This window comes from Pantherophis guttatus, chromosome 1, assembly GCF_059756535.1.
Source record: "Pantherophis guttatus breed Tessera chromosome 1, ASM5975653v1, whole genome shotgun sequence".
NCBI classification, from domain to species: Eukaryota; Metazoa; Chordata; class Lepidosauria; order Squamata; family Colubridae; genus Pantherophis; species Pantherophis guttatus.
Window position 1 is genome coordinate 56,674,899 of NC_142063.1, and position 14,478 is coordinate 56,689,376.

General features: G+C 35.8%; 1 protein-coding gene across 4 annotated transcripts in view; it reads right to left on the reverse strand.

The window, feature by feature from the left end:
• TTC6 (tetratricopeptide repeat domain 6) overlaps positions 1–14,478 on the reverse strand; it is an 86,551-nt gene that overhangs the window by 61,510 nt on the left and 10,563 nt on the right. For all 4 annotated transcript variants that reach the window (XM_087874597.1, XM_034418050.3, XM_087874602.1 and 1 more), the window contains 5 exons: positions 13,915–13,998; positions 9,420–9,509; positions 7,521–7,706; positions 4,674–4,816; positions 1,773–1,982 (listed from right to left, as the gene is read on the reverse strand). In XM_087874597.1, the coding sequence (XP_087730723.1) occupies positions 1,773–1,982; positions 4,674–4,816; positions 7,521–7,706; positions 9,420–9,509; positions 13,915–13,998 (713 nt within the window). The remainder of the gene's footprint in view (positions 1–1,772; positions 1,983–4,673; positions 4,817–7,520; positions 7,707–9,419; positions 9,510–13,914; positions 13,999–14,478) is intronic.

Genomic DNA, 14,478 nt, shown 5'->3' on the forward strand with positions numbered 1-14,478 from the left:
TTCGCCCAAACCAGTAGCATTTCACACCTGATATAGATGTGTAAAAGTATTAAAAACTCCAACTCCAAACTCATGACATCGTTTGCACAGAAACTACCACAAAACTATCCCAGTCAGAGCTGTAACAAAAGTCTGAATTGCTGAATTATTTACATAATACAACACTCATTTCTTCTGTGTGTCATACGTTACTAAGACTGTTCATTCATTTGCTCCCAAAAATGAAAGGCAAAAGATTGTGACAAAATCAGAGAAAAAAATTACTGTATTTTTTCTCATATTTTAGAAACTCTTAAGATACAAACTCTTTTTAATGGAAGTTGGAAATCTGGGATTCCAGTTGATCCAGGTAATGACAATATTATTTTGCTCTTTGTTGTGGATACCCATGAGTCCACCTTGATTTAAAATAATTCAGAATTGCTGGAAAATTAACAAAAATGTTGACTTCACACTGAACATACTAATTTCTCATGGGCAAGGAAGGCTTGCCCATGAGAAAGCAGCTCTGCCACCATTTAGAAAGGTTTCTTGCATTGGTACCCTTTATGCCTGGGAATAAAGTAGCACCCCTGAAAGCCAGATGCTACAGATCAGCAATTTACATCAATAGGCAGCAGGATGTTTATTGCAGATTAAAGGAGCAGTGATGGCCCATCCATTTTTCCCAAAAGCCATTAAATTTCTGCCATTTAAAAAAAATTGGGAATTGCATTTTAAGCTGTAGAGAGAGGGAGAGGGAAAGGGAAGAGGGAGAGGAGGAGAGAGAAGAAGAGAGAGGCTAGATACTAACGCATTATAAGATGCCCTGAGTCTCCGGAGAAGGACGGCATATAAATCTAATTTAAAAAAAAATACTATAAATAGATAAATTGGGAAAAGGAATAGAGTTTCATCAGAAACTGAAATCCTCAAAACATCTTTTCCAAAAGTCTGGGCTAGCAATCCTGTAAAGACCCTAACCAAATGATGAATGATGAAATGCAATGATTATTGTTCCAAATTTCCAAAGGCACCTCAAGTGGTGAAACTGGAAAGGAAACAATTCCATTGCATCCTGAAGAGATTATTTAGCACAGATTTCCCAACTGGATAAATGTGTTTTCAGATAACTAAGTGGATTTTATGAAACAGATCTCCTATGGCAAGTTAATAAGATTCTTTGAGGATAAAAGCCCTACATTTATGTAAACTTGAATACTACCATTAGTATAAATGTCTATGGAGATTCTCAATCATCCAGGTCCTGGTTTTCCCAAAGTTGCTTTTTCAACTAGACTTGTTTTTCTTCCACTTCTTGGATGGGAAGTAAAGACATTTCACTTTTCATCCAAGAAACTTCTTCAGCTCTGACAGGATGGTGGGGAGTGGAAGGATTTATACTCCTTGCGGACAGCTGGTCATTTGCATTCTTTTTACAGAGTCATCAAGGCCGCTTGGAGGTTTATCTGTGTCCTCAGGGTCACCTTAGTAGTGCAAACCCCATTTGGATGGATGGATGGGCAGATAGACATTTCCACATATTACTTCACAGGAGTCATATTAAATAAGATTAAATATTAAAATAAGAGATACTATACAATTGTATATTTCATTATGCAATTGTTGAAATTAATGATAGTTTGGTCAATTCTGATTTCATTCACCCTTTATATAGGTGAATGAAATCAGAACTATAAGGATACAAGATATAGCGGGAGAATCACTTATTATGTAGCTGTATTATAGTATTCTGATAAATATAAGCATTTCACAATGTACTAGATGCTTACCTTTCTCTGAAGATTTGTTTCTCAATGGCAGCAGTTACTGGGAATAGGTCTTCAGAATTGTGGCAGTCAAAATTAATAGGTGGTAATGAAATATCATGACCATGTTTGTCTAGAGTATGATGTACTCTAGAAACTAGCTGCAGATTAGTGGGCAACACAAATCCAGGAGAGGTGGTACATAGAAGATGAATAAGTGGGTAATCCACATCTCTGGGGGGGAGGGAATAAAGATCATATCAACACCTTATGCAAGTATATACCGACTATAAAGCAACTCTTCAATTAAACATCTTAAATATATTTACTTAAAAGAAAGTCTCTTAAGACTCACTCAAGCATACATCAGAAAGCAACCATAATTATACTATTCATTAGTATATATGTACTAATATATATAGTATTTACTATATATAGTAAATACGTATTTTATATACCCACAAATTCCCAACAGTTCCACTAGATTAACAATCAATCCAACACACAATGTATCTTCATAAATAGCAGACCAATATGCATATAATATAGTATACTAGCCATATATAATGAACTGCTTCAATATTTCTTGGGTCACATCCATCAATTTTAAAGAATAAAATTAAATTTTATTTATAAAGTGTGCTTCTTTCTCTCCTCCTCCCTCCCGTTGTATACATATACATATACACAGTATAAGCCTCATTGCAGCTCTGTATAAATCTTTGTCATAACAAAACAAAACAGAATCTGGCATGTTTTGGGAACAAAGGTGACTAGCTTTCTTATTCTAAAAAGATAATCACATTTGGGTTTGTTATGACAAGACTGAAAACCTCCTGATATATCACAATAAATGTGGGTAGTGAAAAAAGATAAAGATTGCTAAATAATAGATGAGTTTTCTTAATTGAGAAACTATTCAAAGTGCTTGATGAACTATGAAACAAAGTCTATGAATCACAATAAAACCAGCTTTACTTTCCTCACACACATTCCATTTTTTTCTGAATTCTAATCTTTTATGTTTTGTCTTAACCTGAGAATTGCTCCATACTTTTACAAAATATTTGTACAAGTGAATGGAATAAACATTAACATTAATGTCCAACACATTTTGTTAGTATTTTTACGTTTGTCTAACTAGTTTCAGTGTCCAACATGATCTCCAAAAGCAGATTAATTTAGCAAACAAAATAGAAATACTCGTAGCAAAAACTAAAATATTTAAAGCACATTATAGGCAAAGGTGTGTGTTTTTACAACACATACTCTCCTTAAGCAGTCTATTTATCATCCTTTGAAAGAAGAGACAAGAAAAACAATACTATGTGTGTGGCCTATATTAACCTCACTCAATAGGTCTTTTTTTCCACAAATTCATGCTTTTTCTGCACTGCTGATAATTTGACAGTGACTTTTTATTAAAGTAAAATACTCATTGTCTGCTGTCATTATTTGTTTTAATATATAATCTTGCCAACCGAATGCATTTAAAGCAATGCAGATAAGCAGTGGCATGCACAAGGTCACCCAAATGCCATTTGACTGTTTCATAAACTTTGGCATTCTTTTTCTCCAAGTCTACCCTCTGTTATTTAACTGAAAGTCATACCCATTTACGAACTTCAGGCCTGCTATAAAAATCCTCTCTTCCATGTCCAAGAAATTTTTCAGAGGTTGAAGCACTACAAAAGCTAATTATGAAAGCCTTTTTTTTGTATTATATGCATATTTTCTGCATATTATTATATGCCAAAAAAGTGGAGAGTAAAACTAATGAAAAGCTCATGATCAGGCAAAACATATCAGTTTAATATCAAATCATGTTTAGTAAGATGCATTCTTTATATTGAAAAAGAACTTATTTCCAAGCAACTATGTTGTATCTTAGCCAACATTTCTGTCAGAGCTATTATGAGTACATTACCTTGCCTTGGTCAAACTCGTGTTAACAGAACAACAGAGTTGGAAGGGACCTTGGAGGTCTTCTAATCCAACCCCCTTCTCAGGCAGGAAACCCTATACCACTTCAGATAAATGAATATCCAATATCTTCTTTAAAACTTCCAGTGTTGGAGCATTCACAACTTCTGCAGGCAAGTTCTTCCACTGGTTAATTGTTCTAACTGTCAGGAAATTTCTCCTTAGTTCTAGTTGCTTCTCTCCTTGATTAGTTTCCACCCATTGCTTCTTGTCCTACCCTCAGGTGCTTTGGAGAATAGCTTGACTCCCTCTTCTTTGTGGCAGCCCCTGAGATATTGGAACACTGATATCTTGTCTCCTCTAGTCCTTCTTTTCATTAAACTAAACATACCCAGTTCCTGCAACAGTTCTTCATATGGTTTAGCCTCCAGTCTCCTAATCATCTTTATTGCTTTTCTCTGCACTCTTTCTAGAGTCTCAACATCTTTTTTACATCGTGGCAATCAAAACTGAATGCAGTATTCCAAGTGTGGCCTTACCAAGGCATTATAAAGTGGTATTAACACTTCATGTGATCTTGATTCTATCCCTCTGTTTATACAGCCTAGAACTGTGTTAGCTTTTCTGGCAGCTGCTGCACATTGCTGGTTCATATTTAAATGGTTGTCCACTAGGACTCCAAGATCCCTCTCAAAGTTACTACTATTGAGCGAGGTACCACATATACTGTACCTGTGCATTTTGTTTTTCTTGCCTAAATTTCTTACTTTTTTCACCTTTGAATTTCATTTTGTTAGCTAGTGCCCAATGTTCAAGATCCTTCTGTATCTTAAGCCTATCTTTTTTTTTTTTGTTCTTTTAAAACACCATTGTAGATCTATAATCAGCCATACATTTTTGTTCAAATTACATGTATAAGTGATTTTTCTCAACCTGAAGCTAATGTAAATGTAAAATCATATTATTAATTAGTAACATTACATAAAGAAATCTTAAGCTTACTTGATCTTCGTAGTCCATGTAGAAAGGAGAGATACTGGTTGTTGATACTGAAGGTCTTCTACCTTCTTCTGAGTTTCAACTGGTCTAGCCTTTGGAAATGCTTTTCCTTGTATTATCAAGTCCTTGCCTGAAGATGCAAAGTCCTATCAGAAGATCAAGTTGTTTAGGAATGTGATAAAAATCTTGATTAAAATAAATTCCAAAGATTTTCATCTGGAGTTGCTGGGTCTGCCTTTTTGTAGACTAAAAATAGTAAGAACTGGTTTATAGACACACAAAGATGGATTTCAAATTGAAGCAGGGAAGATTAGACAAGACTAATCTTCCCTGCTTTAATTTAACCATAGACATACAAACTAAGATTTTATATTTCACCTTGGAAAATTAATTATTCACTAGGAATAAACATAATAACATTAACAATTATATCATTTAATTATACAATTAGAATAATTGAACATTAAGCATTCAGAGGATCAGAGACTTGGAACGTACATTGAAGCTACTGATTCCAACATCTTGCTTTATGAAAAAGAACCACATTAGAGCATCTGTCCTCTGCTTGAAGATATTTAGTGAAGATATTTGGTAGATAAGCGGTTCTACCATTGAACTGTTCTTAATATTAAGGGAAAAAAATTATCTAAAAAACCAGCTGGTCTTCTGCGCCTTCTGATTGGTCTATACCCGTGTTGGCAAACCTATGGCACACGTGCCAGAGTTGGCACACAGAGCCCTCTCTGTGGGCATGTGGGCAATCGCCAGCTGCTCTTTCAGGTTCCAGTGTGCACATGCATGGCAGCCAGCTGGTCTAGCATGCGCATGCTGGAACCCGGAAGAGAGCAGCTGGATGGTGCGCATGCACACTGGACCAGCTGTCCGGCACACATGTATGCGATGGAACCCAGAAGAGCAGCTGGCCGCCACACACATGCACACCGACCAGCTGCTCTCTTCCAAGTTCTGGCGCTCTGGCACGCGTGCATGCATGCGCACATACACGTTCCAGTTTCAGCACTCTGTGCTGAAAAGATTAGCCATCACTGGCCTATACAATCAGGCCATGCTCCAGGTCTCATTCAGGTCCCAGTGTCACCTGATGGGACATGAGCCATGATGGTGCAGTGATTAGAGTGCAGTACTGCAAGCTACTTCTGCTGACTGCCAGCTATGCAATTTGGCAGTTCAAATCTCACCAGGCTCAAGGTTAACTCAGCCTTCCATCCTTCCGATGCGTAAAATGAGGAGCCAAATTGTTGGGGGCAATATGCTGACTCTGTAAACTGCTTAGAGAGGGCTGTAAAGCACTGTAAAGCAGTATATAAGTCTAAGTGCTATTGCTACTGCTATTCTCTATCACCTGGAACACCATCCCCCTGTCTAGTCCCTACTCTGTACAAGAACTTTGAAAGCATGGCTTTCCCCAGGCTGTGAACTGAGTAAGTGGTAGGTCTTCATGTCTCATTATCTTTAATGATTGCTTTCTTCTGGAATTTGGGTTTTTTAATTGTATGATTATTGTTATTGTTGTACATGCTCAGAGTTGTTGTAGAGTTGGGCAACCTATACATTTCTAAAATAAAAATAACTAATTTCCTAACGTTCAGCTAGAATCTGCCTTCCTATAACATAAACCCATGATTTCATCCCATCTTCTCTAGGGGGTTAAAGAACATCTCAATTGTCCGTGTGTTATCCTTTCAGCTATTAAAAAGACTATTATATGACCCTCAGTCCTTTCTTCTCAAGGTTAGATATGTCTAATTCCTTTAAGCCCTCTTCAAAGCTTCATTACTAATCTGTTGATCAGCCTCAGAAACTCTGAATCTGACTTTCTTTGAATCCTTCTAAGTAAAAGCCCCAGAAATGCACACAGTACTTGAGATTGAATCTATCAGGCAGTATATAATAGATGCTTCTGTTGATATGGCCTAAAATGGCTTTTGCCTTTTTACAACCATATCACCTTCCTAACTCATAATGTTCAATCAGGAAGAAACATCTTGAATTCTGCACACTTTACCAGCTTTTAAGAGCCATTTATAATTTCAACAGTATATAATTGTGTTTTCTAGCTATATATTTCATTTTTTTACCAACTCCTTCATTAAAGGCTCCTAAATAATAGGATAAGAGACTAGCTCTTCTAAGAGAAAAAGGAAACTGAATTTAGAAACTATTCCAGAGCCTCCCTATGCTCCTTTTAGTTTGCTAGCATCTTTTTTGTAGTCTCTGTCCGTCCATCTATCCATCCGTCCGTCCGTCCATCTATCTATCTATCTATCTATCTATCTATCTATCTATCTATCTATCTATCTATGTATCATCTATCTATCTATCTATCTATCTATCTATCTATCTATCTGTCTATCTATCTGCACAGGAGAGAGAGGTTTAAGAGACACCATGGGTGCCTTAACGATTATCTTTTTATCTTTAAAATTCCTGAACTTCCTTCCTCTGAAGATAGCGCCTTTCTCCTCTCCCCCCACATGCCTTACCATTTGTATATATATTATGCCCACTATTTTGCTTCATAGTATTCCTGGGAAATCCTTATATCTCTTTGGTGATTATATTCCAGGATCTGAGAAGTCCAGTTCTCTTGCCTTCTAGAAAGGCAAAGCCATGGGAAGATGAAAATATTTCACATACTGCTAGTAAGCACTCACAATGTTTGCTATGCACCAAAATTCCCCGTGAATCGACTATTCTTCCCTTCACTGAGGGACATAGTTGGATGCTTACTCAGACTTTCTGAATCATTTTTGGTCCTCAGTGTCATACTGTAGCCCTAATGTATGGACCTTCAATGATCCAATAGGAAAGAAAAATGACTGTTCTTACTTCTAATGTTTCTTCAGTAGGGACAAGCAGCAATTTTTTAGACTTTTCAGCAATTGATTCTAATGTCACTTCAGCCTCTGAAGATAAATAATCTTCACTTTCATGTATGCTTTGTTGCTCTGGTGAAACTATTTTAAAGGCAGAATCTGATTCTTCTGTAGCTGTTTGAATTACTACATCTGGAACCTGAGGGAGAATGTTAGTCAAGATATTAGTTTTATTCCACTGAAATTTACAAACTGTTTTTAATTGAGCTACTTTTTTTAATAATCCAAATGTAACTCTACAATGAAGTCAATTAATAAGAACTATAAAGATATGCCTTAAAATTGGAACAGTTTATGCCTTTCAGATAAATTCTTTTCAAAAGTTAAATTATGGTACTCTTGTAACTTGTGTTGGGAAAACTTAGACCTGGTACTATCATCTGAAATCCAACCATGGCAATCGGTCATAAGATAATTGTAGTTTAATGGTAACATAAGTGTAATTCCAATCAGTGTTTATACCAACTGCTGTCTTTTATCTATTGAGCAATTAAATCATGCCATCAAGATGCCTCTATTGGTTATTAATGTCACCACACCCATGGTTCCTCTAGACAGGCACATGCTTTGCAGTCATTTTCTAAAAACAATTTTTGATCCCCATTTGAAATTTATACAATATTTCCTGCTTAAATTCCTAGATCTTGTTCAATATCTTGCTCATTATCTTGTAGGTATTTATAATTTTGAAGTTGTTTCCTCTATTAGTAATCTTTTGCACCTCAGTCAAAATAATGCTAGAGTTCCTAATCAGGCTTCACTCTCTTCCGTACGTTGTTGCCCCCCCACCCCAGTTTTTTAAGAATAAAACTTTTAATTTGTGAAATTATGAGTTGTTAAAGAAAGAAAAGTTTAAAGAACATTCAAAGAGAATTTCTTCATAGAAATAATTGTGTTTCAACCAAATAATATAATACTGATCCTGCAGCACCTAGGCAGCTTGGCTAATTTTGGAAAGCTAAGTAGGCTAGACTTGATTGAGATAGGAAACAAGCAGGAAATCCTACTCTGTAGGCTAGACAGAAAAGTCAAGAAAAATATTGGGGAAGAAAACAGGGACAAACAACTCCCATATTGTTGTCCAGAAAAGTGTATTTGCAAGTCCATGAAATTGCCAGGATTCAAGCCCAACTCGAAGAAGAACTTCCCTTATTGCAGTTTGTTTGTTTTTTTATCATATTTTGATCAATTAAAGAAAATGTGTATGGAGAATTACATAGTGGGAGAAAATATTTTGTGAGGTTTGGGAAAAACTAAAAACAATTTATTTGAGAAACTGCTAGCATGTAAGCAATGGCATATACTTTCCATATAACAGTACTAAATGGGAGTCCTGATTTACACTGGATCATCCATAGGGACTAAATCTTAAAAGCGCTCATGGTGTGGAATTCATACACTCACTAAAAATGCAGGCAAATCGAGGCAGTATGAATAATGGCATATCTACTTTGGTCCACTATTCCACAATTGTGTCACATCTATTGATTGGAAAGACGAAGCGATGGACAATTTCTAAAAATACAAGGACAGAAACCTGGGGCTGCCAAAGTGACTATTTGAAGACTATCTCATTATTTACAAGCTATTGAAGTGCTGGTAGCAAGCCCCATATTTCCTCTTTCTGTTCCAAAATTACCATAGTCCTGGTTGCCATAACATTTACCCCCTCCTTCAATGTTAAGTTAGTATGAATTTCCTGTGTCTATTGAAGAAAAATGCCGGCTACTGGAAAAAAACCTGAAATCACATGAAGGGAAAACACTTATGGTATAAAGTAAGTTATCCAACAAAGCAGCTTGAAAGAAAAAAACCATCAACAGCAAAATGAGAATAAATAGGATGAATTAACCTCAATTCCAGCAATGTATTCTCTCACTTCAGATGATTGCCGCTGTGCACTGAAGGAAATGGACCTTGACTGGGAGCTTTCAGGTATTGACTGAAAAATATATAATACAGGACAAAACTATCTTTTTACAAGAAATAAACCATCACAAGACAATCCAATATCCAATAAATCAAAACTGAGAGACTCTACATATTCTTGATGATTAACTGAAGCATTGAATCCTAAATAAATTCAAAGCCGTTACAGAAGAAAGCAGCAATGAATTATGGATAAACTCTGAACAATATTTATTTCCTGTCTCTGATGCATTTCGAGAATTCCAAGAAACAGATGAAACTCGACAATGTGTGTGTGTGTATAAAAATACATGTTTACCAGAGATGTTCAATGTTCAGCTGTGATTACTGTGTGGTGATTATATAATTAAAATAATTAGATTAAATAATTAAGATAATTAGATTAAAATTGTGGTTAATTTGATGTCTGATGTTTTAATTCATAATCACAACTATTTAAGGTTAAGATGTTATTATTTTCAAAACAAAAGAAAAACTCAAACTCTTTTTCAGTTCAGAAGTGAAGATAAGATAAGAAAAGGAAAAGGAGCATGAGAACTGCTATGATTTGTTCCTTTTGCCATGTATGACTGACAACTGCTAGCATATTAATGACTGTTTCTGGTACATGTACACCTGTCAGATCCATTTGACAGTAGGTTCTCAGATTGTGAGTGGTTGCCTGTTGCCCATCTCTGAAGAACATGGAAGAAACTTTTTAAAAGACTTTAAAAAAACATTGTTGTTTCAATCACCCCAATAGTTTTGCAAGGACTGTTAACCTTGGAGTGGCTACTTCTCTCACATACACATACTTACACACACACACACATCAACAATTGTTAAGAGTTAGCCAAATTCAGATAGATCTCCTTCCTAACCTCAAAACAGCATTATGCCTGCCAGACAGTAACCAAGGATATTTGAGACTTGCCCAGGAATGAGGTAACTTCCAAATACTCCATTCATGGGTGTTAGATCTTTCTAGTATGTGGACTGAGAAAGAGCATTCCTATGTTGGTCATTTGACCAGTCATATATCTTAGCTACTAGGAACAAGCTTTAACATCTGACTATCACAATGTTTGGCAAAAGTAGGGATAGAGAAACAACAGGGAGCCTCTGGCAGCCTCTGGCAGAAATCAAGGAGCACCTACCCCACACACACACACGACATCCATTCACCCTTCTATTCTAGGAATACTGAAAATGGGAACATCCTCTTCTCAAAGAAGCAGTTGCTGTTTTGGCCACTAGATCCAATTAGTCTGAGTAAAGCACGGATGGTTTATAATTTATGAATAGCTTCTCAGCATCCTTTTTGCAATCCCAGAAATCTTCTGTGACTGTGCTAGCAAACAGTCCACTGAATAACAGCAGTGTAATGTGGCCTTTTCCTTCAATGTATTTAATGTACCTATTTTACTGAAAAATAAAAGTAATTCAAAAATGCTTATTGTACCATGTCATTATGCTACTGTTAACTTTCCCATGGTCCTCAGCCATCCTAAAATAAAAATGTGGGGCTCTGAAATAGAGGAATTGCCAATTAGCATTTGCTGAGTAGTTCTATCATCTCATTGACTGCTTATTGCACTTAATCAGCAATAGCTGCCAAAATAGGCTATGGAATTGTGGATAGAGCTGTGGGATTTCCTTTATTTTAGGGACATTATTTATTATAGGGATTCTCAAATTGGGTCCACAGACCGTTTGGGGATTTGTGGCTAGATTTCAGCTGATCTGTGAACTTGGATGGGGAGAAAAAATAGAATTCTATTTTCATTCAGTTGGCCTGTTGAACTTGGACAAAAATATAATTTCTACTTTCATTTATCTCTAACTGAAATTTACCTTGCCACTCAGTAATGAATGTAGACAAGTAATTTAGTCTAGAAGCCCTAAAGGGGGGGTACAAAAAGATTAAGAACCCCTGCTCTCTGTAAAGAGAATATACTCCTTCTCCAAAAGATCTTAGTTAGTAGAATACAACCTTAGGGGCCAATTTTTTTAAAATTTGATTTATATGTCGCCCTTCTCCGGAGACTCAGGGTGGCTTACAATGCGTTAAGCAATAGCCTTCATACTTTTGTATATATATACAAAGTCAGCTTATTGCCCCCACAAACTGGGTCCTCATTTTACCTACCTTAGAAAGGATGGAAGGCTGAGTCAACCTTGAGCCTGGTGAGATTTGAACTTGCAGTAATTGCAGGCAGCTGATGTTAATAACAGTGCTTTAGTCTGCTGCGCTACCAGAGCTCTTTTACCCATTGGACTCTATCCGCTGGGCAACAAATGAATGCAGGGGGACATAACTGCTGAGGGCAGAGAAATACAGAGAGGTGCAGAAGTTTTCCCAGAGGGAAAGTTGAAGTTTCCATCTCTGATGTGCCTCAGTAACCATTGAATGAGAAAGATGTGAGCGGCACCCATGGCACACACTGGATTAATAGTTTGTCTTCATTCTCCAGAAAGTTGAAGAAATGAATGTGTAAGGTTTTGAAGATCCTTCCTATCTAGGGTAGTTCCTTTAATGCTGGGTGGTTCCTCATGCTGCTGCTCATTTTAGAGAAGGTCCAGGCTGAAAGCAGCTTTCCAATCTGACATTCTCCAGAAATATTAACTGGGAATCTTTGAAGTCCAAACATTTTTGGAGAAAAGTGGATTGGAGTAAGATTACCCTGAATTATATTTTAGATAGCTAACAGCTTAAGAATTACTTTCACGCTATGTTCAGGAGCAATCAATATCTTATTCTTCACTAGAAGGCGGCTTAGTCATTGGAACTTTCTGGCCCAAAAGACATAATACAGATTTGATATGATAAAATAATTGGAAGTTTCTTCCAGCCTGAAAAGGTATGGTTTTCTGCTATTTGTTTCAACAAACTATTCTGAGAGGTATAATATTGCTCTACTGAAAAAAGCAAAGGAGTTGACAATTTTCCAATATTCCACCTGTCCTATAGCAAGATTTTCTCTTCTGCAGTTTCTGAGGTTTGTCTTTCATATTTTCTAAGGAAAATACTTGCCCTTTTTGGGGTTCATAGTAGTTTATCCTGGGAGAAATAATAAAGGACAGTAACAATGCTGCATACTACACAAATATCAACATGCTGAATCCCATTCTCGCCTTCATATAAAAAGTAAACAATAAAATGCCCTTATAAACAGCCGTATATACTTCTTTTAGAAAAAAAAAATCTTTATCTGCAATACACCATGAACTATGCCAGAAGTGGCACGCAGCGATCTGATGGCATGCAAGCCATTGCCCCAGTTCAGCTGCACTTTGCACACACATGCGCCTCCCACCGACTAGCTGGTCTTCTGGTCTCTGCTGTGCATGCATGGGGGGAGGGTGCGTGCAGGGGGCCGTGCGTGCATGTGCAGGGGGTGGGGCATATGCAGGGGACCACACACTTTGAACTAATGTGCTGAAGCTGTCCAGGCTAAGGATGCTAGCCAGATGAATATCTGGTAGGCAGATTTTTTTTCCCTATTTTCCTCCCCAAAAACTATGGTGCGTCTTATACTCCAGTGCGTCTTATACTCCAAAAACTATGGTAATTAGATAATGAAAGAATATATTTTAATATAAGCATGTGTATTAAAAGTAGAATCACATGGATTGGATGAATGGAAGGAATATGAATAGATCTACCCTAAATATTTAAATGATTTTAAATATTTAAATGATAAAATCATTTTATCACTTAATAAATATTTAAGTGATATTAATAAATCACTTAAATAAATAAATATAAATCACTTAATAAATATTAAGTGATAAGAATAAAAATTTAAGTGATTTATATTAGAATTGTATATTGAAACACTGAACAATGAAAGAATGAAAGATGAAACTTTAATATATATAGATGTGAAGAGTTAAATAAGGGAAATATGAATAATAAAGCAGGTGAAAGATAGAAGACAGAAAAGAAACATCTTTGAATACAACGGTGATATGAATAAAAGTTAGAATAGAAATAGAAATAAGAGGGAAACAACAATATATATATTTTAGCAAAACAAGATATATATAATAATAATAAGGAGGTTTAGAAATTGAGTGGCGGTAGTATTAGATATGTTTAAACAATATGAAATGAAAATGAAATGTAATAACTATGAGTAATAATATTATGTTTATGTGTACTAAAATGTATGATACCCATGTATCACACTGTTCATGCATTAATATGTATAAGCAATATAAAATAAAAAACTTGATAAAAAAAGAAAGAAAATGGACCAATTTCCTATTCATATATAATTTTTATATAAAAAATATTCCAGTCAGGTAGGATACCATGGAAGACATCAGAAGATACATTGATGCCTTTGGAGACTGAATGACCTACCTTCAGAGTAGAGTACAGAATCAGAATTTAAGAAATAAGTTTTCTTTGAAAGGAGCTCAAATATACCTACTTGCTCTGAATCTTCTGGTATCAGTTGTATACCTTGATATGCAGATTGAGATACAAATCGATCCTTTCTAATTTGAGATGGCTTCTTCAAATTAAAAAAATAAAAATAAATTAATATTAGTATAAGTATCTTACATTTCAATGATACGTTTTAATCCTATAACAGGGATTTATGTATTATTTATTTCATGTACACCCTGCCACAATGCTGCAAGGTTCTCAGCAGTTTTCAGGAACAGAAAAACCTCTACAACATTTACAGTCAGATTAAAATAATAAAACATATGAAAGAACTCTGTTTTCAGTTTCTTCCAGAAAGCATCCGAGTCCATTCCTGCTGCAGAAAAATAGCACCTCTGAGCTCTCAGAAGTGAGGAAAACCATGAGCAGTTTCTCCTAACAAGATCAAATAGATCAGGTGAATTACAATAAGCAAATGCAATCCAGAAAAGAACTTGATGCCAACATTAAAGTTTTTATCAATTAATACCAGCATTTTAAATCTCCTTGAAAGTTTATAGGAAGCCAATTAAAGACTTGTAGCATAGATGATGTACATTCCCAT